The sequence below is a fragment of the Oryx dammah genome, unplaced genomic scaffold (assembly GCF_014754425.2).
Source record: "Oryx dammah isolate SB20612 unplaced genomic scaffold, SCBI_Odam_1.1 HiC_scaffold_2, whole genome shotgun sequence".
Taxonomy (NCBI): Eukaryota; Metazoa; Chordata; class Mammalia; order Artiodactyla; family Bovidae; genus Oryx; species Oryx dammah.
This window is the reverse complement of record NW_024070186.1, coordinates 27,566,207-27,591,965: the sequence shown is the minus strand read 5'-3', so window position 1 is coordinate 27,591,965 and position 25,759 is coordinate 27,566,207. Positions and strand designations below refer to the sequence as shown.

Here is a 25,759-nt window from a genome sequence, read left to right as displayed (position 1 = left end):
CTATTTGGAGTCTAAAAAACAATTTTACAAAGAACTCTCAGTTTTGACATTTTTTTCAGTATTGATAGAAAACCAGCTAGAATTTAGTAAAATGAAGTTTATTTAAAAAATATCTTCAGGATGCTGCAGAACTACTAATGAATGCCTCTTGGTAAGCTTGCAGTGTCAGTTCTATATATGCTCCCTTCTGTGCTTCTGTTTTTGCAAAGACCTGTTTAAAAAAAAAAAAAAAAGTTTTACAATGGAGAATATACTATTGATAAAGTTCCTAGTGAAGTCCCAGTTTAAAAAACCCTCCACATTTCACAATATTTTTCTGATTACCAAACAATAAGCATACTACATGGACAGAAAAACAGTATCACAGTTAAAGCAACCTAATTCCAAACACCAGAAGTTTCCAAACGTGACTGTCATTTTTCAGAAAAAAATTAAGAAAACCTGACACTGCTGGATCAAAATGAGAAGCATTAGGTTCAGGAGAAATCCAGAGGATGGAAGTTAGCAGTATGGTTTTTCACTTTAAAGAATGGGCTTTACCTACTCTACCTACAGTGTCACCACTGGTGGTTTTTATCCTCAGTAAGCTTTCTAACTGCTTTGCAGTAGCATAAAGTAGTATTGGGGCAGAAGCCAGATCCACAAATACATGTCTATTCTGAGCATTAGAAAAGATGAAAATCATACGGTGGTTTCCCCACATTCTGAAAAAAATTTCAACATTTACAGAGAAATCTGTGTAAGCCCACAGTTTTGAGAGCTATACAGTTCCAAAATGAGAACGCACTATCCTCCCAACTTCTGGACAGGAATGTGACCAAACTGGCTGACATGTGCTCCAAAGAGCACAGGAGCTGCCACCCACTATCTGAACTTCGTGGACTCCAGTGGCAGCTGTTTCTATTGTCCAGGCTGAATAAATAGGGGCTCTAATCACTCTGGTTTAAAGACCACGAATCTGTGTGTGTTAGTCACTCAGGTGTGTGCTACTCTTTGCAACCCCCACGGGGTGTAGCCCTCTAGTCTCCTATGTCCATGGGATTCTCCAAGTAAGAATACTGGAGCGGGTTACCATTCCCTTCTCCAGGGCATCTTCCTGACCCAGAGATCGAACCCTATGATTTCTTCACTCAGTCACTAGATGATAATGAATGTGAAAGAAGTCCCTTTACCTTAATTAACTGTAATCCCTCAGCAGCCTGCTCTTTGGCCTCTTGAGCTGACTGGCCATCAGGATGGAGGATGTGATAGAGCTGGACCAAGCTGGCGGCATCATCAACTCTGGAGGGAAAGGGTTTACTGTTAGAAAGGGTTTGTTGTTTTCATTTTCTTTTTATATATTTAACTTTAGTTTATAATTTTCTTCTTTGGCTTCACAGTCCTATAAAAGTATATGCTGAACTTTATAAATTACATTTCAAACTTCCTTTGGGCCAGAAAAAAACAACTTTTTTACAGCCTTCAGTTTCATATTTCCAAAGCGTTTTCAGGAATATTGGCTAGTTTAGGTTTCACAGGGCAAGAGTCACTACAGGCAAGTACCCAGTTTATGAAAGTGAATATATTCAAAATGTGGCTGTATCCTTTCTGAAAGTGGAGCATCATTTCTCATAGAAACAGTGTTCTAACAGTGGATGATTTCCAGGCTGGCCCACATCACCAGCAGGTAGTAATACAACTCAGAGGGTGGGTCTGTACCCTCATCCCACATAAGCCAGAGGCTGGTGGGCATGGGGATGCTCAGTCCACTTGCCTTCAGGTGCACTAGCAGTAACATCTGCTGAGGAATTTTCATTGAGACTCTGAATTAGTGGATAAATGCCTCTGAGAGGCATCTAGAAGTCCAAGGAAAGACTCCCAAGCCACCTGTCAATTCACAGGATCCCATTAGTTAAAAACCAGCATCCTAGGGAAGCAAATGTGAAATTATGCACTCTAGACAGAAGAGAATTCAGGTTCTCCCTCAGCAATCTGTCTCATGTGTTGTCACACAGCTACCCATGATGAAGCCAGAATAAGAGCTCAGTTCTTACAGTTAGTACTTAACCTTTTGAGAAACCTATAGACAATTTTTATCAACATTGAAAGTTAGCTTTCCCCAAACTAAATAACCTCTATCCTCTTACACAGTCAACACCTTCTATTTGCCACCTCAAAGCCTTTCTAGAGTGGAGTGGGAGTGGGGTAAAGAGTTTCTTAAGCCATGGTAACCTTAGAGAAATGCTCTGGGCTCATCCCAAAGCCCGTTCACCCTAAAGGTCATCTCTTGGTAAAACTGAGAAAACCAGAGCTGAGAAACCAAACTTTCCAGAGGAAAAATATTTGTTTAATGTTCGTTATCAATCTATTGTGTTTGTTGTACTCTAATAGTTCAACAAATGTGGCAACAAAAGACAACAGTCATTCTCTTAAGAGCTAAGCATGTGAGTCCATAAAGAGCTTAACTGGGTTTCTATATCTTGGTCACAGCAGGGCTTCTTTACGTTCATGCTACTGTATAATACCTGTTTCACGGAACGATTTAGCTTTACTCCCAGCCTGTATTTGAAATTAAAAGCAGGTAAATCCGCATGTAAAAAAGATTTTAAAGCACCTCAATTCAAGACCAACAGCGGAACTTGAGTGTGAAATAAATCTGTGCAGAATTCTGGCATGGGCTCCATTTGCCAAGGATATGCACCCTCTGCTGTTTAACCTGGGATTTGCAGCAAACTGTCCTGAGAATTTTCACAGGAAGTTTTAACTTACACAGAGCAGGAAAGGTTAAGTACTCAAAATTCCCTCCCAGTATGCAAATGAATTGCTTCAGAGGTAAAGCTTACATGTGATAAGCATTACTATAATAACTTATGAGTACACCTTAATAAATAACTAATTTTCAGTGAAATACATTCTGTGGTGCTCTAATTTCTTGCAAAAAATGTTAAATAATTTCAGAACATTTACAGCTGAGCAGCTTTAAATTCATTCACGGCTGATGCACCTAAAGGCAAGTCATTTTTGAACATGCTCATGATCACCAGCAGCCTCCTCCTCACGTGGGATGAAGGCATATTTCTGCCCTCTGAATTGGATTACACGATTACACCACACATGCTGGTGAAGAGGGCTGGCCTGGAAATAATTTCCCATTATGAATGTTTCTACGAGAAATGATGCTGTTTCCATATGGACTTTCTTAAGACAATGTGGGACTTTCTAGTTCCAAAGCCTTTGTGCGAATGGATCAGATTACATGGAGGATAGATAGACTGAGTCAAAACTCCTTACATTAAAGGTGACAGTAATCACTAACCCTTCCTGTGACCTTCTTACTACAGCCATGCTTGTTTCTTTTCCTTGCCATTTTGATCTTTAACTCAACCAATGGAAAGATACTCAAAAGACAATTTTCTCTTCAGTGTCATCACAAGTCATAAAGTATTATCTCAGCTAGAAGGCACGGCACACAGCAGTTGTGTACTAAAATACAATAGACATTCTTTGTTTTATTCAACTTTGAAAAAAACCTGTAACCTTTTTAACACCTTAAAAATCTTGCAAAAACAAGGAGGATCAAAAGCAGGAGTATTTTCATAAATGATGACTTTTACTGAAAAGCACCCAGCAGACCTTATGTCTACTTCTTTGCATTTCCTGTCTAATCCCCTTGTTCATTGGCAAGTTCACTGGCACCCAGAAGCATGAGCAAGGCTAGGGATAAGTCAACATCCAGGGTACACACAGGTCCAGAGTCATTTACTTTTTCAAAGAATCTAGCCATGTATACATGACACAGAAGCAAAGACTGAGAAAACTGGGTTATACTGAAAAAACAAATCCATAAGTAAACTGAACTAAGTGAAAGCTATCACTGGGCGTGCACGTGTGCTCAGTTGCTTCAGTGGTGTCCAACTCTGAGACCCCATGGACCGCAGCCTGCCAAGCTCTCTATCCATGGTATTCTCCAGACAAGAATACTGGAGTGAGTTGCCATGCCCTCCTCTAGGGGATTTTCCCACTCCTGGAATTGAACTCATCATGTCTCCTGTGTCTCCTACATTTTAGACAGATTCTTTACCACTGAGCTACAAGGGAAGCCCTTATCACTGGGCAGTACACTGTTATCACTGGAAAAATAACATAGATTAAATACAGGTTTGCCAACAACAAAGGTCCGTCTAGTCAAGGCTATGGTTTTTCCAGTGGTCATGTATGGATGTGAGAGTTGGACTATAAAGAAAGCTGAGCACTGAAGAATTGATGCTTTTGAACTGTGGTGTTGGAGAAGACTCTTGGGAGTCCCTTGGACTGCAAGGAGATCCAACCAGTCCATCCTAAAGGAGATCAGTCCTGGGTGTTCATTGGAAGGACTGATGTTGAAGCTGAAACTCCAATACTTTGGCCACCTGATGCGAAGAGCTGACTCATTGGAAAAGACCCTGATGCTGGGAAAGATTGAAGGCAGGAGGAGACGGAGATGACAGAGAATGAGATGGTTGGATGGCATCACCGACTGGATGGACGTGGGTTTGGGTGGACTCCAGGTGTTGGTGATGGACAGGGAGGCCTGGCATCCTGCGGTTCATGGGGTCCCAGAGTGGGACGCGACTGAGTGACTGAACTGAACTGAACTGAAGTACAGGTTTACTGTAATGATAATGAGAATTTCTTTACTTACTAAGATCATACTTACAAATCTCTCTGAATTTGGTCAATCAATAAACCATCAATCTTTTTCTTATTTACAAAATACCAAGCCATTCCACCGAAGTGTCTTGTTGAACGTAACAGGTTATACTTTCCGTATTTATCTATATCTTCATAGGTCTGATGATGAATCTATCCATACAAAATGCAATTTTTCAGAAATACAAAAATAAAAGTGAGCCAACATTACTGGATATACATCCACTAGCATGCGAGGTGTCCAAGAAAGTATTAGTAAACCAGGTCTCCTGATCCTGCACCCACTGTCAATCATTAACTAGCAGGTATGATTAAGGACAGCTCGCCACTGCAGAAGTGTGTGGAACCTGGAACAAGTCTGCCAGACATTTATAGCCAGATCAATTACTCTTCAGCAGCCATGCACTATATATGAAGCACCTATTATATATATGGACCACTAGAAATAATGGACTTCCACTTCTTTCCCCTATCCAATCAACTATCCCATTCCATCTTACTAATTAATATTCCTTCAGTTCTTCCAGACTGATTTTAAATGAGGACTCTGATGAGGGCATTCCTGTATTAAAAAGGCTGCTGACAAGTCCAGATTCGTCAGCCTAGCGTCTGAGGTCACCTGTGACATGGCCCCATCTACTCTTCTAGCTTAATCTTGAACCACGTCCCTAGGTATTCACCGCATGTACCAGCAAAACAGATGACTGTCTATTTCTCAAGTCTACTTTTGTGTCCTGCCTATTGTTCATACTTTCCTCTCTACCTGAAATACTTCTCCATCCACTTGCCACAATGTTCCCTATCCTCCTAGAGCCCTCTTAGGCCTTCCCTGAGAGCATGTTGCAGCCTTCTCTTAGCACCTAACATCTTAGACCTATGGTGGTGATTACACTTCCCCACGATCTCTCCTGGACTGCAAGCTTCGACAAGGCTCCCTATCCTAGTTCACGTCATCATCACCTGTACCTCCACAGTAACACCTTACACACAGAAGGTACTATATGATTATTAAATTGCAACATAAGACACATACACTGCATTTTGGCAAACTTTAGTAAACAACTTTCCTGTACAATAAACTGAAGAAAAATCTGCCATCAAGTTTGGGTACTAACTCTATCACTTATTAGCTGTGCAACTTTCAACGAGTTACTTAACTCTCTAAGCCTAAGTTCTCATCCTTAAGGGTTCTTGAAAGGATGAAAATATCTATTTGGTGTACATCCAGCACTGGACAGGTGTTCAGGAATTTCCCTTTTCCTCCCCCTGTATTGAAGCTTATAACCTAACTCATTGTGTTGGACTAAAAAATCTTACTCATAACCATACTTACACCCATACTTTAAAAGCTATAAATTATACTCACTTTGATATAGTCAGCAGAATCTGGCTCAAACTGGGCAACACAGAGATTGAGGACATCAACATGCCGGTCCTGACTGTACATGGTCTAAACCCACATAGCAGAGTTGGAATTAGATGAGAAGAAAAGAAAGTGCCGGACACCTGTCCAGACACCATGACAGCCCTGCCCATCCACACACAGGCCATATCTGTGCCCAGCATGAGGGAGGCAGAAACCACATACAAACCACATGTCACATCTGGATTCAAATCCCAGCTAACCCAATTACAAGACAAATGACCCTACTTATCATTAGAAATGCCTGTGTTTATCAAAGCAAAATACCCAGCAGCACCAGAGTCAACTGGTTCAACAAAGAAATCATCACCACTGCCTCTATGACCCCAAAGTCATCTTACCTGAAGATTTTCTTCCCTGAAAATTACTGGTGTTAAAACTCTACGGCCTTCTTTTGGGAAATAAATTTGAATCATGCGGTCCCGTTCTTCCCAAGAGGCTTTGCGTAGTGTGCCACTTGGTTCTCTGACAACAATAAAACGCTCCTGAAATAGAAAACACAAGGATGAGTTTGTGAGGGCTGATTTTTAGTTCCAGTGTCCCACTATGCACCATTACAAGAATAATTTGCAATCAACAATATAAAATGCAATGGGCAAACAAAATGCAATCGTGTGTATGATTTCAATAGTAATTTTAAAGCTCAGATTTGGCGAGATTTGATAATCATTGCAGTGCCTCTGACAATCAAAAATCTAATGAAAGTATTTATTAAATATGAACTACAGTCCTATGAGTTGAATACATAAAGTGATTCAACTAAAAAAAGTTGAGATTCATCTAAATCCATTTCAGAAAAAAGAAGTGCTATAAACCTTTTTAAATTGTTTTCTTATCCTAAAGTCTCACCCAGATAAGACTTGACTGTTTTATGGTCCATATCACACCTCTGCGATTCCTCATTCTGGCAAGAGACAAACGTGTCAGAGAGACTGACTGGTGCACCTGCCTCTGGTCTCTTCACTCTCTTAACTGCCAAATCCCAGGCCAAAGGATGCTTCTTTCACCCACTGGGTGAATTCCACCCACTGTCTGTACCACTCAATGGCAATCTAATTTAACACAGGCAGCATTCTTGATACCTCTTAGATACTGTTAATTGTTTCAGAACTAGAAAAGGTCAGGAACTGGATATTAATTCTTTACAAAACCCAGAATGACTTACACAGAGTTTTGCAAACAGCTGATAAATGCTACACATCTGATTAATGTTTAAATTAACCAGATGGTAGTGACTCAACTCTTCAGAACTTTAATGAGAGTCTCTGAATGTGTTTTGAGCATAATATAATTAAAACTTTCATCAAGCACTGCAAACAGAAAAAAAAGATGGTAAAGTAACACAACTGTTCCTCAAACGGATTCTGGCAATTTGAATTCCAAGTTCCTTTCTCCCTTTCAGGTTATAGAATGCTCCCATAACCAGCCTTCACAGCACTGCAAACGTATATCAAAATACTTCAAAAATTCTAATAAAATGAAACTCTGATCCCATTCATTATGTCAGATATACAGGTGACTAACACAGACATGGACACTGCTCACATTGTGTCTTCTAACCGTAATCAATATGATAAAAAGATTAGTATGGGGTGGTCCTTTTTTCAACCCTATCACTATTCAATATTCTACTGCAGCTTGTGGGCTGAAATGTAAATTACTCTTTTCACTCATTACTTGAAAAGGTTCAAACACAAAACTAATGTATTTTATTTTGTAAGTGCTAGAGTGTTCTTTTGGAATTGCCAATCAAGGGAAGAGGAGCTAGACAATAAAAACTACAGCAGATGAAGTGGTGCCTAAAAATTATCTGGGCAAGTGTGATATTCTTACTGCAAATTCTGAAAAGTGAAAATCCTTTGGGAAGTCTGAGATTTGGGGGCATCAGCAAGCATTTCCATCTTCTCAAAAAGACTGAGCTTTTTGATGTCAATCTAGCTTGGGCAGAATCATTTTGGGATTAGACATAAACTTACCCGATGTGGTATGCTGTATGATATATCAGTAAACACATATTTGGCTGTTTCGGTTCCTTCCAAAATCTTATCTTCGGCTAACACATCATTTATTGGTGTTCGCTCTTCCAGAACTGGTGGCATTTTTAATCGGACTTTAGCTGCCTCAATCGCCTGTCTTGTAGCCTAATGAAATAAAATATATCTTAGGGAAAGCCACAGGTTACAGACCAAAAGGATCATCTGACAAAAGCAGATACTAATAAAAAAAAGTGCTAAAGACTGCAGACAGAAGCTGTAGGTACAAATAAGTGAGTGAAAAGCCAAATTTGGGCTCCTGGGTCCTGGCCTTTGTCTCTGTATGAGGGCACCAGTCACAGGCTCAACCACTCTCAAAACAGCAAAGGGAGGCTCTGAGACAGAGCCAGGCCACAAGAGCCACCCAAAACAGGACAGAGGACTTCACTTACTGGGTGCTTACTATGTTCCAGACATTGCTCAAATACTCTGAGTGCATCTGGCTCCTTTAATGCCACAACTACCCATATGAGCTAAGCATTACTGTTTAGAGGTCATTTTATGAGAGAGAAAATAGAGGCACACGAATGTTATGTAAATTGCTAAGAAGCTGCAGCACTACAATTTGACCCTGGCAATTTAACTCCAGAGCCCATGCCCTTAACCACTGAGCACAGTGCTCCATGCCATACCGCTGACAGTGGTTACCTCTGAGAAATGAGAGGCCTTTCACTCTTCATGTGCTATATACTTTTCGGTATTTGAACTCTGCTATGGTTCTCAATGATTTTTGAATTGAAAGAAAAGCAACAATATTTCACATATTCATACATGAAAGGGTTTTCCACAAAGCACTCAATACCCATGACTGCAGGAGGACACCTGCCTGGAACAGAATACTGTTCAGAAGGATCTCACAATCTCACCAAGCCTCAGCCTTAAAGCAGCTCACAACAAATGTTTCTGCAGGAAGGAGGCTGGAGCAGGGAGGACAGAGGAAGGATGCTAGGCTGGTTTTGGAGCAGAGGTGGTTCCACCTGATAGCCAGACCTGAACCATATGTGCAGTCTGTCTAATTCTGGCAATCTTCCCTAGTCCTCTCTGCCAGACTGCACAAGTTTCTTTTCTCAGTTCTGTGCCTGAAACTCCCCCTCATTAGTACCTGTAGAAAAGCAACTATCAGAATCTGGAGGGACCCTGAAATTTTTGTTTAATCTTTTAAAGAAAGATATTCTACCAATATTCCTGCATTCACATACCTCTTCCAACTGTGCCTGGGTCATTAGCTTGTAAGTTGGTGGCTTCGTTTCTTGTATTGCTGGCTTAAAAATCTTCAGTAAATCCAAGCCTGTCATCTTGATGAGTATACTTTGGACTTCCTCATCCATAAAAGTAGGTTTCTTGATCTTTGGGCTCCCAGATTCTGTTAAATAAATTTTAGTAAATAAGATGGCAAAAATGACAAGACAACAAAACATCTAAATGGAAAAAGTCAATGATAAAAATGATTAACACCATGTCTACCTCAGTATGCATAATGCTAATACCTACAAGATTCACTCATTCATTCATTCATTTAAAATTTACTGGGCATTCACGATGATCAAGATACAGTTTCTGCCAAAAAGGCACTCAAAGTCTAGTGAAGGAAGCAACAGGAAAAAAGTAGTTAATGCAATATTAATGACAATAAAGGTTACTGCCAACCAAAGAATTGTTTCCTATCTGACAGGAGTTACACACATTTTCAGGAATGCTTACAACAAGCCACAAAGTATGTACTGATATCCCAGTTTTGTATATGAGGATACTGGAGCCTTGCTAAAGACAATTAGCTATTAAATGATATACCTAGGATTTAAACCAAAATTTATCTGATTCTAGAACCTAGATCAATTTCAATTTACCATCCTGTTCCTCAGAGTTAAGTGCGACATACAAGGGAGGTACAGGGGGTTGTGTGATAACAGAGACTGAAACTAAACTTAGCCTGGGAGCAGAGAAAGGCATGGTAGAGTCAAAGAATGCTTCCTAGGGGCCCTGAATAGGGCAGAGAAAAAAAGGGAAGGAAATTCTAGGCTGAGGGGTTCCAGTTAGGAAAGAGAGGCCTGGATCACTGGACACGATCCTGAAAAGGCCATGTGATGCTATGGAAGAAAGCTGGACAGGAGCGGACATGCAGATCTCAGCTCTGCCCATCCTATTATGCCTATCCCTTTGCCCAATCTCCATTTCCACTGTGGGTGGGGGAAGCCATTCCTTCCCAACCACCTCTTCCTCTGCTGGTCCTATTAATGCTGGGGTCCCACAGGATTCTGAACTAGATTCTTCTTCTCTCCCTTCTCACATTCTTGATGGATTATCTCCTAACCTTCTGTAACTATTAATTACCTAGAAACTCTAAAAGCTGAATCTCCAGCCAGATCATCTTCCATCCAACTACCCAATAAACATCTCACATGTACTTCAATACTGCCAAAGCAGAACTCGTAACTTCTCTTCTGTCACAAACCTGCTTTCCCTCCTATCCTTAGCACCATCCAATAGGTCACGTGGGCCAGAAACCTACAGAAACCTATTCTTGACTTCCCCACTACCCTCCACATCTAGCCGATAGCATCAGTAATAAAAACAGTAATGTTAACAGCTAACATCTGTTAGATATTTACTATGTGCCAGCACTGACTAACACTTTTACATACTTGGTACATTTAATCCTCAAAACAACCCCATGAATCCTATGATTAGTCCCATTTTTACAAAAGGACACTGGCACAAATCAACTGCCTGTTACATCTTATAAATCAGTCTTTAGCTCTCTCTTTCCCACTGCCTCTACCCTAGTCAAGGCCATCCTCTCTCCTGCCTCAGCCTTCTAACCTGTCTCCTTGCCTCCATTCTTACCATTCTCCACAGATCAATCACAGTCATCTATTAAATATGTAATCCAAACAACAGAAAAGATTAACAAAATAAAGAGGTGGTTCTTTGAAAACATAAACAAAACTGACAAACCTTTAGCTAGACCAAGGGAAAAAGTGGACCCAAACTAACAAAATTATAACTAAAAAAGACATTACAACTGATACTACAGAATTACAAAGGATCATAAAGGGCTACTATGAGTAACAATATGCCAGCAAATTGGACAACCTAGAAGAAATGGAAAAATTCTTAGAAACATACAATCTACCAAGACTGAATCAGGAAGTAATAGAAAATCAAAGCAGACCAATTACTACTAAGAAGACTGAATCAATAATTAAAAATCCTCCAGTGAAAACAGGCTCAGGACCAAATGGCTTCACAGGAGACTTATCAAATGTTTAAAGACAAATTAATGCCAATCCTTCTCAAACTCTTCCAAAAAACTGAAGAGCAGGAAGCACTCCCAAACTCATCTTATAAGGCCAGCATTATCCTGATACTGAAATCAATAAAGGATACTAACAGAAAGCTACAGGCCAATATCCCTGATGAATACAGATGCAAAAATTCTCAATAATTATTAGCAAACTGATTCAGCAGAACGTTAAAAAGGTCATTCACCATGATCAAATAAGATTTGGGATGCAAATACGGCTCAACATACTAAACCAATCAACATGAAACATATTCATAGAAAGAAGGAAGAAGATTTCTTTGATAGATGCAAAAAAGCATGTGACAAAATTAATGATTTTAAACTTCTAACAAATTAGGTATAAATGGAACACACCTCAACACAATAAAGACCATAAATGACAAACACACTGCTAACATACTCAGTGAGGAAAGGTTGAAAGTCTTTTCTCCAAGAACAGAAACAAGACAGGGCTGCCCACCCTCACCACTCCTATACAACCCAGTACTGGAAGTTCTAGTCTGAGTACTCAGCCAAGAAAAACAAATGAAAGGCATCAGAATTGAAAAGGAGTAAAACTGTCTCTCTCTGCAGACAACATGATGTTATCTATAAAAATCCTAAAGACTCCATCAGTAAACTATTAGATCAACAAATTCAGCAAAGTTGCAAGATACAAAATCAATATCCCCAAACCAATACTATTTCTATACACTAACAACAAATTACCTGAAAAAGTAATAAAGTACCAAATACATTATAATATTTAGTACTAAATTTAACCAAGGAGGTGAAAGATTGCTTTGCTGAAAAAGACAAAACGTTGATGAAAGAAATCAAACATATAATAAGTGGGCAGGTACTGTGTTCATGGATTAGAGAATTAATATCATTAAAATGTCCATACTACCCAAAGCTATCTACAGATTCAATGCAACCCCTATTGAGAGTTCAACAGCATTTTTTACAGAAGTGGAAAAAAACAATTGACAAATCAGTATGGAATTGAAATCACAGGAGACCCTGTGATTGCCAAACCAATCCTAAGAGGAACAAAGCAGGAGGCATCACGTTTCCAGACTTCAAGCCATTAACATGTAATCAAAACAGTATGGTCCTGGCATAAAAAAAGACACACAGACCAAGAGAATAGAGTGCAGAAATAAACTCATGTATATACAGCCAACTAATAATTGAAACTGTGTCCCCAGTAGACTTTGTGCTCTCCCAAGGCGACAGCCCTGTCTTGTACTGGTCTCTGGCACCGAAGGTCTCTTACAGTGCCTGATACACAATAGCGCTCAGCACTACATCTCACCTCAGACAACCTCACCCATTCCCCCCAGCTTCTGTTAACATTTTTACTCCAATGTTTCTCACCTTATATGTAACTGCATATCTGATACCTCCACTTGAATTTCAAAGGCATTTCAAATTTCAGATTTAATGCATCCAAAACAGATGTTTAATTCCACTCCCTTTCCCATCTCCTTACTTCATCCACTACTGCTTTTCCCCTCACTTCTCCTCCTCTCATTCCCTTCTAAAAAACTGTCCTATAATTAATTTTCTCTCTCCAAGTACAAATAGGACTTACTCTCCACTCAACTGCTCAGGCCAGAAACCTGAGAAATATTAATAATACTGATTTCTCCTTTTATATCCAGATTCACAGTTATAACCAACCTCATCAATCCTACCTCCAAAATGGGTTCCCAAACTACCTGGTTTCAGTCTCATTTCTGGACTTTTGCTTATGTTGTTTCCTGCACTTGAAATGTTTCTTGTTTTCTCAACACGATTAACCAAGTTTCAACTGTGATCACATTTTCGAGCTCCCCTGCCCTTCCAGCCTAGTTTGAGTGCCACTCTTCTCTCCATTGGAGAAGGAAATGGCAACCCACTCCAGTATCCTTGCCTGGATAATTCCACGGACACAGGAGCCTGGCAGGCTACAGTCCATTCGGGCGGATATAATCGGACACGACTGAGCGACCATCATCCACTCACTCCTCTATCCCCAATCACAGTCCAGGTCACACTGCACTGCCTCTTCCCACTGGACCACGACTTCCCTCAAGCAAAAACCCGCGTCAGTCTTAACCCCTAAACTTAACTTGGTGCTCTAAGAGCGGAGCTCAAGCAGTGCTTGAAACATTTCAAGTTCAGGAAAAATCACCGTCCTAGCCGGTGCGTACAGGAGAGAGCCGCCCGGGTCTAAGGGCGCGCCACGGGAAGAACTGGGGCCCCCGCGTGGGTCTCGTCATCAGAAGGGCTCTAGATCTCCCAGAAGAACGCCCCAGGGGACGCCTAGCAGGTCACTCACCGGGCTCGGAACAGAGCCTACGGCATGGCGTTCCCGCCCCGCAGACCCCGGGCAGAGGCTGGAACAGGTCGCCGGGCCGGGGCCGAGCGCGGGCCCGGAAATAGACTCGCCCGGCACCCCGAGAACCTGCATGGAGATTCCACAACGATAAACGCACTCTGAGGGTCGCCATGATTATCCGGGCCACTTACGCCGGAAACGGCTGAGAAAGATTCTGGGTCTCACGCGGTTCGCACGGCACCCTGGGAAATGTAGTCTGGATGAAGGAGGCGGAGGAAGCGACGCAATTCCTATTTATGAAACAGTAAACTTGTTTAAAAATAGATTGTTTCTTGTAAACAGCTTGTTCACACGTAAAAGGTGTTTATATGCTCTTTTTTTTCCTGGACCTTTCCTTTCTTTCCATGGCTCTAAATAACAAATTCCCGCTTCCAGCCCAAACCTTTTCTCCCAGCCCCAGGTTTAAATTCGACTGTCTAAGCATCCTACTTCCCCATTCAAACTTCTCACGCCCCCAGCCCCGCCCCCGCCCCGCCCCCACCCCGCCCCACTACTCCCCACAAATAACACCTGATTGCAGACCCGGATTGCCGTGGCACCTATCAGTTCAGTTCAGTTCAGTGGCTCAGTCGTGTCCGACTCTTTGCGACCCCATGAATCGCAGCACGCCAGGCCTCCCTGTCCATCACCAACTCCCGGAGTTCACTCAGATTCACGTCCATCGAGTCCGTGAAGCCATCCAGCCATCTCATCCTCTGCCGTCCCCTTCTCCTCCTGCCCCCAACCCCTCTCAGCATCAGTCTTTTCCAATAAGTCAACTCTTCGCATGAGGTGGCCAAAGTACTGGAGTTTCAGCTTTAGCATCATTCCTTCCAAAGAAATCCCAGGGTTGATCTCCTTCAGAATGGACTGGTTGGATCTCCTTGCAGTCCAAGGGACTCTCAAGAGTCTTCTCCAACACCACAGTTCAAAAGCATCAATTCTTCGGCGCTCAACTTTCTTCACAGTCCAACTCTCACATCCATACCTGACCACTGGAAAAACCACAGCCTTGACTAGACGGACCTTTGTTGGCAGAGTAATGTCTCTGCTTTTCAACATGGGACCTATCATTCCCCGTCAACTCACACACCTTTTTCTGTCTCAGAATCTTAAGTCTCTTTTGCAGCCCTTTTCTCAATTTGTGCTCAATTATTTTGCTCATTTATCTGCTTGCTTATTTTTCTCATGCCGTGAAATCAATGACATTATATATTGTGTTATAAGATCACCTAGCCTGGTACATATGCACACAGCAAACATTGGTTGAATAAATGACTAAATGAAGGATTAGAGGATCCTGTTTTGTTCTTCCCAGTCGTCCAGGATGTGCAGGTTTTATCCTCCCCTAGACTGGTTCCTGCGCTAACTTACTCCCAACATCTGACTAAAAAGAGGCGTTAAGTAAATGACTATTTGAATTTGCTAGACAGATAAACTCATCTTATAACCTCACCTCAGCACTGCCCAGTTAAAAGCTCTGTTTATGAACTCATACCCTATTTGGGCAGGGAAAGAGAGAGCCCTAGGCTTGGTGCTGTATTCAGGCATGACTGCTGCCCAATATGTCTCAACACTTCCTCTCACACCTACAAGATAAAAGGTGTCAGGGAGTGCTAGTGGGATGCATGCAAGTGTCTCCCAGTCATATCGTTTCTCTGAGAATATACCACCTACTTTCCCAGAGGATAGGTTTCTGTGGTTGTGTTTGTCTTATTAACATCCTCCTAGATAAAACTGATTGGACAATGAGTGGACACCTAATGCAGGAGAAATGACTCATTGGATGTTGCATTAGTTCCCTATAGCTTCTGCAGCAAATTATGACAAATTTGGTTACTTAACAGAAATCCTCTCACAGTTCTGGATACAAGTCATCTAAATTCAGTATCACTCAGCTAGGTCAAAGTATTAGCAGAGCTGTGCCCCTTTTGGAGGCTCCAGGGGAAAACCTGTCTCCCAGATTCTTGTGACTGCAAACACTCCTTGGTTTATGGCTGCATCACTATAATCTCTGCTTCACTGCACCTTCTGTTCTGTCTGTGTCCAACTGCATTTTACCTCACTCTGTAAGGTTATACATATGATTGCATTTAGGGCCCACCCAGATAATCCTGGATAATCTCTCCATCTTCAAATGCTTCATCATTTTTGCAAAATCCTGTTTCCATATAATATTCATAGGTTACAGGAACTAGGAAATAAATATCCTTTCAGGAGGAAGAACATTTTCAGCTGACCCCAGCTGTCCAGGCACCAAGCAGATTTTATCTCGATATTTCAAACTCAGAAACACAGTTGATAGCAGAAGCTTAAAATGGGTAACTGTTCAGAAAGGTTTGGAGCAGCCTTTTCCAGCATTATGCTCACTAATCAACAAGCAGAGAGAATGCCAGTCTCAGAGAAAGGCAGGAAAAGGATCAGAAACATAAATGGTAAACTAGGGTGCTTGAGAAAGAGAGGGAGGGAGAGTGTGCTATCTTGCCCAGAGATGCTCCCACCTTCCTGTATTAACCTCCTTTTCTTGGGCTACACTAAATTACTGATGAGATTATCAAGATTCCTAATTTCAGCTGTAACCTTGGGCAGATGCCCACATCTTTCGGAGTCTCAGTCTCTCACCTGAAAACTGGGTATGATGATAGTACTTATCTTGCAGACTCTGAGGACAAAGTACCTTCAGGATCTAATGCCTGGTGTTTCCAAAGGGGGTGCAAGAAGGTCACGTGGCAGCAAGTTGGTGGCTTTCTGAAGATCTTCACAAGGAAAGCTTTACAGCATTATATGGTTATCAGTTAAGATTCTCTGGTTGCAAGTGACAGAAATCTTTCTTACAAAACAGAGACAGAAGTGATGGGAAGGATGCTTAATATCTCACAGAGTTAAAGAGAAAGCTGAACAGCCAAGCCTCAAGAAAGACTTGAAGGATGGAAGCTCCAGCATCCCCAAAGGCAAGAACTTAAGAGAAATTGCTTCAGGATGTCAGAATGACTTGATTCCAACTCAGCTGGCCCTTTGAATCCACGGATTACAAATCCACAGGTTCAACCAACTGTATATCGAAAATATTAAACAATATTTTTAAAAGTTCCATAAAGCAAAGCTTGAATCTGCCACATGTCAGTAAATATTTACATATCATTTACATTGTATTTACAACTATTTATGTAGCTTTGGACAGCAAGGAGATCCAACCAGTTAATCCTAAAGGAAATCAACCCTGAATATTCATTGGAAGGACCGATGCTGAAGCTGAAACTCCAATACTTTGGCCACCTGATGCAGAGAGTCAACTCATTGGAAAAGACCCTGATGCTGGGAAAGATCGAGGACAGAAGGAGAAGGGGGTGACAGAGGATGAGACGGTTGGATGGCTCTATCAATTCAGTGGACATGAATTTGAGCAAACTCTGGAAGATAGTGAAGGACAGGGAAGCCTGGTGTGCTGCAGTCCATGGGGTCACAAAGAGTTGGACACAACTTAGCACAATACACAACAACAACAATATAGGATTTACAGTGTGTCAGGTATTGTAAGTAATCTAGAGATGATTTAAACTGTAAGTGAGAGTGTGTGTATATTATAAGCAAACAGTATGCCATTTTATGTAAGAGACTGGAGCATCCTTATATTTTGGTGTCTGAGAAAGTCCTAGAACCAGCCCTCTGTAGATCTTGAGGGATGACTCTACATGCTTCCCACCAAATTCAAGTTCCTGGTGAGAAAAGCAGATTGCCCTGGTGGGGCTCTGTTTACTCGGAAACAGGAAGTTGATCCTCTGACAGTTCCAAGACAATGTGGCTGCATCTAGTAGTAGGATTCATCAGGTAAAATACGGGAGAGGGATCACCAGCTCTGTGGAGCAAGAATGAGTCCTATTATTTGTAAAGCAAAAGTATAGTGATGTTTCAATTACTCAATTGTGATTTTACAAGGTCTGAACTTTTCATTATTTCTCTAAAGGGACTAGGATTTTGCCCTGGTCTTTTAGAATTCTTCAAGATAAAGGTGTGAGGATAGATGTCAGGGAGAGGGATGACAGAGACTGAGGGAGAAGGGTAACCATTTGGACAATCCAAGAACCCTTTCAATCTTCAGCAACACCCTTGCAACTTCCACATAATCTTCAAAACCCTATCTTTGAAGCATGTGCCCCCATTTTTATCCTCACCCAGAATGTTTTCTCCTGCTCCTGTTCAAGGTCCAAATCTCCAAAAGGTTCCCACACACAGAAATTCCAAGGCCAGAGCCCCTCTGTGCACTGAGAAGGAACCATTAGCAAGGAAAAGAGTAAAGTGAGAAGAGGTACATGATGATGGGAGGTTCCCAAAGAAGCTGCAGCAAATAAGGTCTAAGTAGGGACAATGGCCATTGACGGGATGGGGCCTTTGTACCAGGAGGCAGGGAGGTAAAGATGGTGGCGTGTGGATAGGTTTTGAGTGGAGAATCAGAGGGCTTTCCTGATTCTCAGCCTCTTTTCTCTGAGCAGTGGAAAGCAAAGTCATTGGCTGAGAAAAGGCAGGTTGTATTGGGAGCTGCAGGAGTGAAAAGTCTGAAGGAGCTTGTGGGGGCTGTGCACAAGGCTCTGATGCTAGAACTTGAATCCACACAGTCCACCAAGTAGTGGGAGGGTCTGAAGCAGGGCTAGAAAGGAATCAAGATCTGGGAGCCAGGAAACTATTCCTCCTAGTTCCGGAGGAAAACGGAAAACATTTGAAGATGTGCCTGGAAGCCTGTGCAAGGCTGTATCTGAGCAGAACCGTGAGCAATGGTGAGGATGTTATCAGACATGGCAAAGCACCTTCCCACTCACTCAGAGTACTCACTCAGACAAACTTCCCACTCACTCAGAGCACAGACTTCTCATTAGTCCTGTGAGTCCTCATGGCAGTCTGATGAAGTAGACAAGGCAGATACTGATATTCCCATCTTCTATACACAAGCTGAGATTCTGCAGAGTTAAGGGTCTTGCCTGGGGCCACCCGATTTAGAGACAAGGGTATAAACTTTGTGGTCCCTGGCAGCTGTTACAATGGAAAAGCTCTGTTTCATGTGTGTTTAGTAGGGTGAGGGGAAAACACTGAGAGTTGCAGAAATAATAGAGACTGAACATAGCCCAAAGGAGAGCAGGCGGGAAGACTGTCCTCCCCCACAAATGATGGGGTGGATGAGTCAGTTCTTCCAACCATGGAATTATCTGTTTATCCTCAATTTTCCACACGACACTCTGTCTCTTTTCTTCCGACAGCACCTACTGAACTACAATTATACCCCAAACTGAACACTCAAAACAGAAAACGATTGCCCAAAGCCAAGGCTACATCTGTCTGTGATGACAGGTAGACTCTCTGTCCTATAGCACAAGGACATGGATATCAAAGGCACTTAGGCCAGTTCCTTACTGCCATTCTGGGGCCCCCACCATGATGCAGGCCCAGCGCATCACCGCCTATCACAGCCACAGTGGATATGATCTATGATAGCAGACACTTGGCTCCCCTACTCGTGAGAGCTGGCTGCTGTCAAGTTCGGTATGTGGAACATTTTGTCTGAGGGATATGCTGGCCTGGGTTGAAAGTAATTCCCATCAGCTCAGAACCGGGTGGTCTGTCACAAGGTTATTTTTCAGTTCGATCTGGACTCAGGAAGTCTTTCGGACTGAGAGCTGATATTTTCAAAGGTTAATAAGCCCATCAGAGATTTCTTTCATGGGAAAATGTGATGCATCTGATTGCCCTGACTTGCATGCAGTTCCTGGATCAGGACCCGAGCATTATTTCACTTTAGACTCAGGACTGCAGTGTCCTCAAGATGCTTGGGGCCCAGACTGGGAGAAGCATTGAAGCTACTAATGGAAAGCCAGATAGGGCAGACGTATGGTCTTAGGATGCCCTAAGCGTGTGCCTGTGTGTATGTGCACATGCAGTGTGTGTGTGTTTGGCTATATGTGTCACACAAATGTTTATCTGCATGTCTGTTTGTCTTCAAGGGACGTGTGTTTGTGCATATGTGTATGTCAGGGTGGCCAATTGGTGTGAAAGTGCGTGTTCAAATGTGTGTATACATGCATGTATGTATATGTTATTTTGAACGTGTGTGCATTTCAGTGGTCTTGTGTATGCACTGATGAACATTCAGTTCAGTTGCTCAGCCCTGTCCAACTTTTTCTGACCCCATGGACTGTAGCACGCCAGGCTTCCCTGTCCATCACCAACACCTGGAGCTAATTCAAACTCATGTCCATTGAGTCGGTGATGCCATCCAACCACCTCATCGTCTGTCATCCCCTTCTCCTGCCTTCAATCTTTCCCAGCATCAGGGTCTTTTCCAATGAATCAGTTCTTCACATCAGGTGGCCAAAGTATTGGAGTTTCAGCTTCAGCATCAGTCCTTCCAACGAACACCCAGGGCTGATCTTCAGAATGGACTGGTTGGATCTCCTTGCAGTCCAAGGGACTCTCAAGAGTCTTCTCCAACACCACAGTTCAAATGCATCAATTCTTCAGTGCTCAGCTCTCTTCACAGTCCAACTCTCACATCCATACATGACCACTGGAAAAACCATAACTTTGACCAGATGGACCTTTGTTGGCAAAGTAATATCTCTGCTTTTGAATATGCTGTCTAGGTTGGTCATAACTTTCCTTCCAAGGAGCAAGTGTCTTTTACTTTCATGGCTGCAATCACCATCTGCAGTGATTTTGGAGCACCCCCCCAAATAAAGTCTGTTACTGTTTCCATTGTTTTCCCATCTATTTGCCATGAAGTGATGGTGCCGGATGCCATGATCTTAGTTTTCTGAATGTTGAGTTTTAAGCCAATTTTTGCACTCTCTTCTTTCTCTTTCATCAAAGGCTTTTTAGTTCCTCTTCACTTTTTGCCATAAGGGTGGTGTCATCTGTGTATCTGAGGTTATTGATATTTCTCCCGGCAATCTTGATTCCAGCTTGTGCTTCTTCCAGCCCAGCATTTCTCATGATGTACTCTGCATATAAGTCAAATAACCAGAGTGACAATATACAGCCTTGATATACTCCTTTTCCTATTTAGAACCAGTCTGTTGTTCCATGTCCAGTTCTAACTGTTGCTTCCTGACCTGAATATAGATTTCTCAAGCAGCAGGTCAGGTGGTCTGGTATTCCCATCTCTTTCAGAATTTTCCATAGGTTTTTGTGATCCACACAGTCAAAGGCTTTGGTATAGTCAATAAAGCAAAAGTAGATGTTTTTCTGGAACTCTCTTGGTTTTTTGATGATCCAGCAGATGTTGGCAATTTGATCTCTGGTTCCTCTGCCTTTTCTAAAACCAGCTTGAACATCTGGAAGTTCACGGATCATGTATTTCTGAAGCCTGGCTTACAGAATTTTGAGTATTCCTTTGCTAATGTGTGAGATGAGTGCAATCGTGTGGTAGTTTGAATGTTCTTTGGCATTGCCTTTCTTTGGGATTGGAATGAAAACTGACCTTTTCCAGTCCTGTGGCCACTGCTGAGTTTTCCAAATTTGCTGGCATATTGAGTGCAGCACTTTCACATCTTTTAGGATTTGAAATAGCTCAACTGGAATTCATACATGTGTTCAAACATCTATGTTGGCCTGGAAATGGGGCAGTTTAATGGTTAGAGATTTGGAATCAGACAGATATGGGTTCAAATTCTATCTACAATTTACTAGCTATATGAGCCCTTGCTAGTCACCACCTTGGCTTCCTCCTCTCCAAGTTGGGATGAGAAAAGCTTCCTCACAGGCCCAGGGAGAGGGTTAACAGCCATAGAATAATACAGCCGTGGCACACAGTCAGTGCCCAGCAAGTGGTAGATAATATTACTACTATGAGTATCATCACCTCCACCATCATCATCCTTGCCTCTTGCCATTTTGTTCCCTGGCTGTGTGGCATTCATTCTGTCTCTTTAAAACCCACCCAGGGCTGCAAATATTTCAGATGTAAATGAACTGACTTGAACTAGAAGCCCAGAGAAATGAGTGACCACACCAATTCCCCTCACCCACTGTGACTCTGGCTACATCAGTAAATCTCACAATTTCCCTATCAGCCAAGTGGCACAAGTAACAATCCCCACTCAATGAGTTTTTTTTCTATGGTGGTACATCTTGCAGAGATGAAGGTAATTAAATGGTTGTCAACTGCTTTCTGCACACCCAGGCCTGGCATAAGGCTCCATGGAACCTATGAGAAAAGAATACACATATCCCTGACCTTAACAATTTCCAGTGGAGTTGCCCTATTGTTTTTTAAAAATAAACAATTAAACAGGCTTATTCAGGAATAATTGGTGTACAATAAACTACACATAGTTGAGCTATTTCAAATCCTGAAAGATGATGCTGTGAAAGTGCTGCACTCAATATGCCAGCAAATTTGGAAAACTCAGCAGTGGCCACAGGACTGGAAAAGGTCAGTTTTCATTCCAATCCCAAAGAAAGGCAATGCCAAAGAACATTCAAACTACCACACGATTGCACTCATCTCACACATTAGCAAAGGAATACTCAAAATTCTGTAAGCCAGGCTTCAGAAATACATGATCCGTGAACTTCCAGATGTTCAAGCTGGTTTTAGAAAAGGCAGAGGAACCAGAGATCAAATTGCCAACATCCACTGGATCATCAAAAAAGCAAGGGAGTTCCAGAAAAACATCTATTTCTGCTTTATGGACTATGCCAAAGCCTTCGACTGTGTGGATCACAATAAACTGGAAAATTCTGAAAGAGATGGGAATACCAGACCACCTGACCTGCCTCTTGAGAAATCTATATGCAGGTCAGGAAGCAACAGTTACAACCAGACATGAAACAACAGACTGGTTCCAAATAGGAAAAGGAGTACGTCAAGGCTGTAGATTGTCACCCTGTTTATTTAACTTCTATGCAGGGTACATCATGAGAAATGCTGGGCTGGAAGAAGCACAAGCTGGAATCAAGATTGCCAGGAGAAATATCAATAACCTCAGATATGCAGATGACACCATGCTTATGGCAGAAAGTAAAGAGGAACTAAAAAGACTTTGATGAAAATGAAAGAGGAGAGTGAAAAAATTGGCTTAAAGCTCAACATTCAGAAAATGAAGATCATGGCATCCGGTCCCATCACTTCATGGGAAATAGATGGGGAAACAGTGGAAACAGTGTCAGACTTTATTTTGGGAGGCTCCAAAATCACTGCAGATGGTGATTGCAGCCATGAAATTAAAAGACGCTTACTCCTTGGAAGGAAATTTATGACCAACCTAGACAGCATATTCAAAAGCAGAGACATTACTTTGCCAAAAAAGGTCCGTCTAGTCAAGGCTATGGCTTTTCCTGTGGTCATGTATGGATGTGAGAGTTGGACTGTGAAGAAAGCTGAATGCTGAAGAATTGATGCATTTGAACTGTGGTGTTGGAGAAGACTCTTGAGAGTCCCTTGGATTGCAAGGAGATCCAACCAATCCATTCTGAAGGAGATCAGCCCTGGGTGTTCATTGGAAGGACTGATGCTGAAGCTGAAATTCCAATACCTTGGCCACCTGATGCGAAGAGTTGACTCATTGGAAAAGACTCTGATGCTGGGAGGGATTGGGGGCAGGAGGAGAAGGGGACGACAGAGGATGAGATGGCTGGATGGCATCACCGACTCGATGGACATGAGTTTGAGTGAACTCTGGGAGTTGATGGACAGGGAGGCCTGGCGTGCTGTGATTCATTGGGTTGCAAAGAGTCAGGCATGACTGAGTGACTGCACTGAACTTAAACTACACACAAATAAGCTTATGATCTGATAAATTTTAACCTATGTATGTACATGCCACATAACCATAACCACAATCAAGATAATGAACATGTCCATCAGCCCATTTCTTCCTCCCATTCTTCCTGTACAACACCTTCCCTCAGGCAACCACACTTTCTTTCTCTACAGACTGGTTTGCATTTTTTAGAGTTCTATAAGCTCCAGATTATAATCATAAGCACGAATTCTTTTTTTAGATTTTTGCATTCAGCATAATTATTTTAAGCTTCATATATGTTATCATGTCAGCTTATTCCTTTTTATTGTTGAATAATATTCCATCATATGGATGTACCACAATTTGCTATCCATTCACCTGTTGAGGAACTTTGGGGTTGTTTTTCTCTATTACAAATAAAATGCCTATGAACTCTTATGTACAAGTCTTTGGACATATGCTAATATTTCTCTTGGTAAAGTATCTAGGAGTGGGATGGTTGAATCATATGATAGGTGTATATTTAACTTTTTAAGAAACATTCAAACTGTTTTCTAGGTAATTGTGCCATTTTACATCTCCATGAGCAGTGTATGAGAGTTCTGGCTCTTCAACATCCTCCCCAACACTTGATATGATCAGTCTTCCCATTTTAGCCATTTTCATATGTCTGTTGTGGTATCTCATTGTGGTTTTTAATTTGTGTGACCTACTGACTAATGTTCCAATTCCAAAGAAAGGCAATGCCAAAGAATGCTCAAACTGCCGCACAGTTGCACTCATCTCACATGCTAGTAAAGTAATGCTCAAAATTCTCCAAGCCAGGCTTCAGCAATATGTGAACCGTGAACTTCCAGATGTTCAAGCTGGTTTTAGAAAAGGCAGAGGAACCAGAGATCAAATTGCCAACATCCGCTGGATCATGGAAAAAGCAAGAGAGTTCCAGAAAAACATCTATTTCTGCATTATTGACTATGCCAAAGCCTTTGACTGTGTGGATCACAATAAACTGTGGACAATTCTGAAAGAGATGGGGACACCAGACCACCTGAGCTGCCTCTTGAGAAACCTATATGCAGGTCAGGAGGCAACAGTTAGAACTGGACATGGAACAACAGACTGGTTCCAAATAGGAAAAGGAGTATGTCAAGGCTGTATACTGTCACCTGCTTATTTAACTTATATGCAGAGTACATCATGAGAAACGCTGGGATGGAAGAAGCACAAGCTGGAATCAAGATTGCCAGGAGAAATATCAATAACCTCAGATATGCAGATGACACCACCCTTATGGCAGAGAGTGAAGAGGAGCTAAAAAGCCTCTTGATCAAAGTGAAAGAGGAGAGTGAAAAAGTTGGCTTAAAGCTCAACATTCAGAAAACGAAGATCATGGCATCTGGTCCCATCACTTCATGGGAAATAGATGGGGAAACAGTGGAAACAGTGCCAGACTTTATTTTTTGGGGCTCCAAAATCACTGCAGATGGTGACTGCAGCCATGAAATTAAAAGATGCTTACTCCTGGGAAGAAAAGTTATGACCAACCTAGATAGTATATTCAAAAGCAGAGACATTACTTTGCCGACTAAGGTCCATCTAGTCAAGGCTATGGTTTTTCCTGTGGTCATGTGTGGATGTGAGAGTTGGACTGTGAAGAGAGCTGAGCGCCGAAGAATTGATGCTTTTGAACTGTGGTGTTGGAGAAGATTCTTGAGAGTCCCTTGGACTGCAAGGAGATCCAACCAGTCCATTCTGAAGGAGATCAGCCCTGGGATTTCTTTGGAAGGAATGATGCTGAAGCTGAAATTCCAGTACTTTGGCCACCTGATGCGAAGAGTTGACTCATTGGAAAAGACTCTGATGCTGGGAGGGATTGGGGGCAGGAGGAGAAGGGGACGACAGAGGATGAGACGGCTGGATGGCATCATGGACTCGATGGACGTGAGTCTGAGTGAACTCCGGGAGATGGTGATGGACAGGGAGGCCTGGTGTGCTGTGATTTATGGGGTCGCAAAGAGTCAGACATGACTGAGTGACTGAACTGAAATGAACTCACTATGTTGTTGAATATATTTTCTTTCTTTCTAAAAAAATTGTATTGGAGTATAGTTGATTCACAATATTGTGCTAGTTTCACATGCACAGCAAAGTGACTCAGTTATACATATTCATATCTTCATTCTTTTTCAGATTCTTTTCTTATATAGATTATTGCAGAATATTGGATAGAGTTCACTGTGCTATACAGTAGTACCT

The 25,759-nt window shown here is 42.0% G+C and overlaps 1 protein-coding gene across 1 annotated transcript; it reads right to left on the bottom strand.

The window, feature by feature from the left end:
• Nucleotides 1-77: 77 nt before the first annotated feature.
• MRPS22 (mitochondrial ribosomal protein S22) lies at nt 78-13,946 on the bottom strand. The gene is made up of 8 exons (XM_040233768.1): nt 13,734-13,946; nt 9,324-9,487; nt 8,068-8,232; nt 6,433-6,576; nt 6,035-6,118; nt 4,676-4,821; nt 1,173-1,281; nt 78-211 (listed from the first exon to the last, which is right to left on the bottom strand). Exons 1-8 carry the CDS (start codon nt 13,903-13,905, stop codon nt 116-118), a joined length of 1,080 nt encoding a protein of 359 aa, XP_040089702.1. The 5' UTR covers nt 13,906-13,946; the 3' UTR covers nt 78-115.
• Between the last annotated feature and the right edge of the window lie 11,813 nt (nt 13,947-25,759).

Excerpts from the sequence above, each read along its gene's own strand:
- MRPS22 (XM_040233768.1), bottom strand. The coding sequence starts at position 13,905 with ATGGCGACCCTCAGAGTGCGTTTATCGTTGTGGAATCTCCATGCAGGT. Across the intron at positions 4,822-6,034 it reads ATTCTGCTGACTATATCAAA|ATTCATCATCAGACCTATGA; the intron begins GTGAGTATAATT and ends TTGTATGGATAG. Across the intron at positions 212-1,172 it reads AGGGATTACAGTTAATTAAG|GTCTTTGCAAAAACAGAAGC; the intron begins GTAAAGGGACTT and ends TTTTTTAAACAG.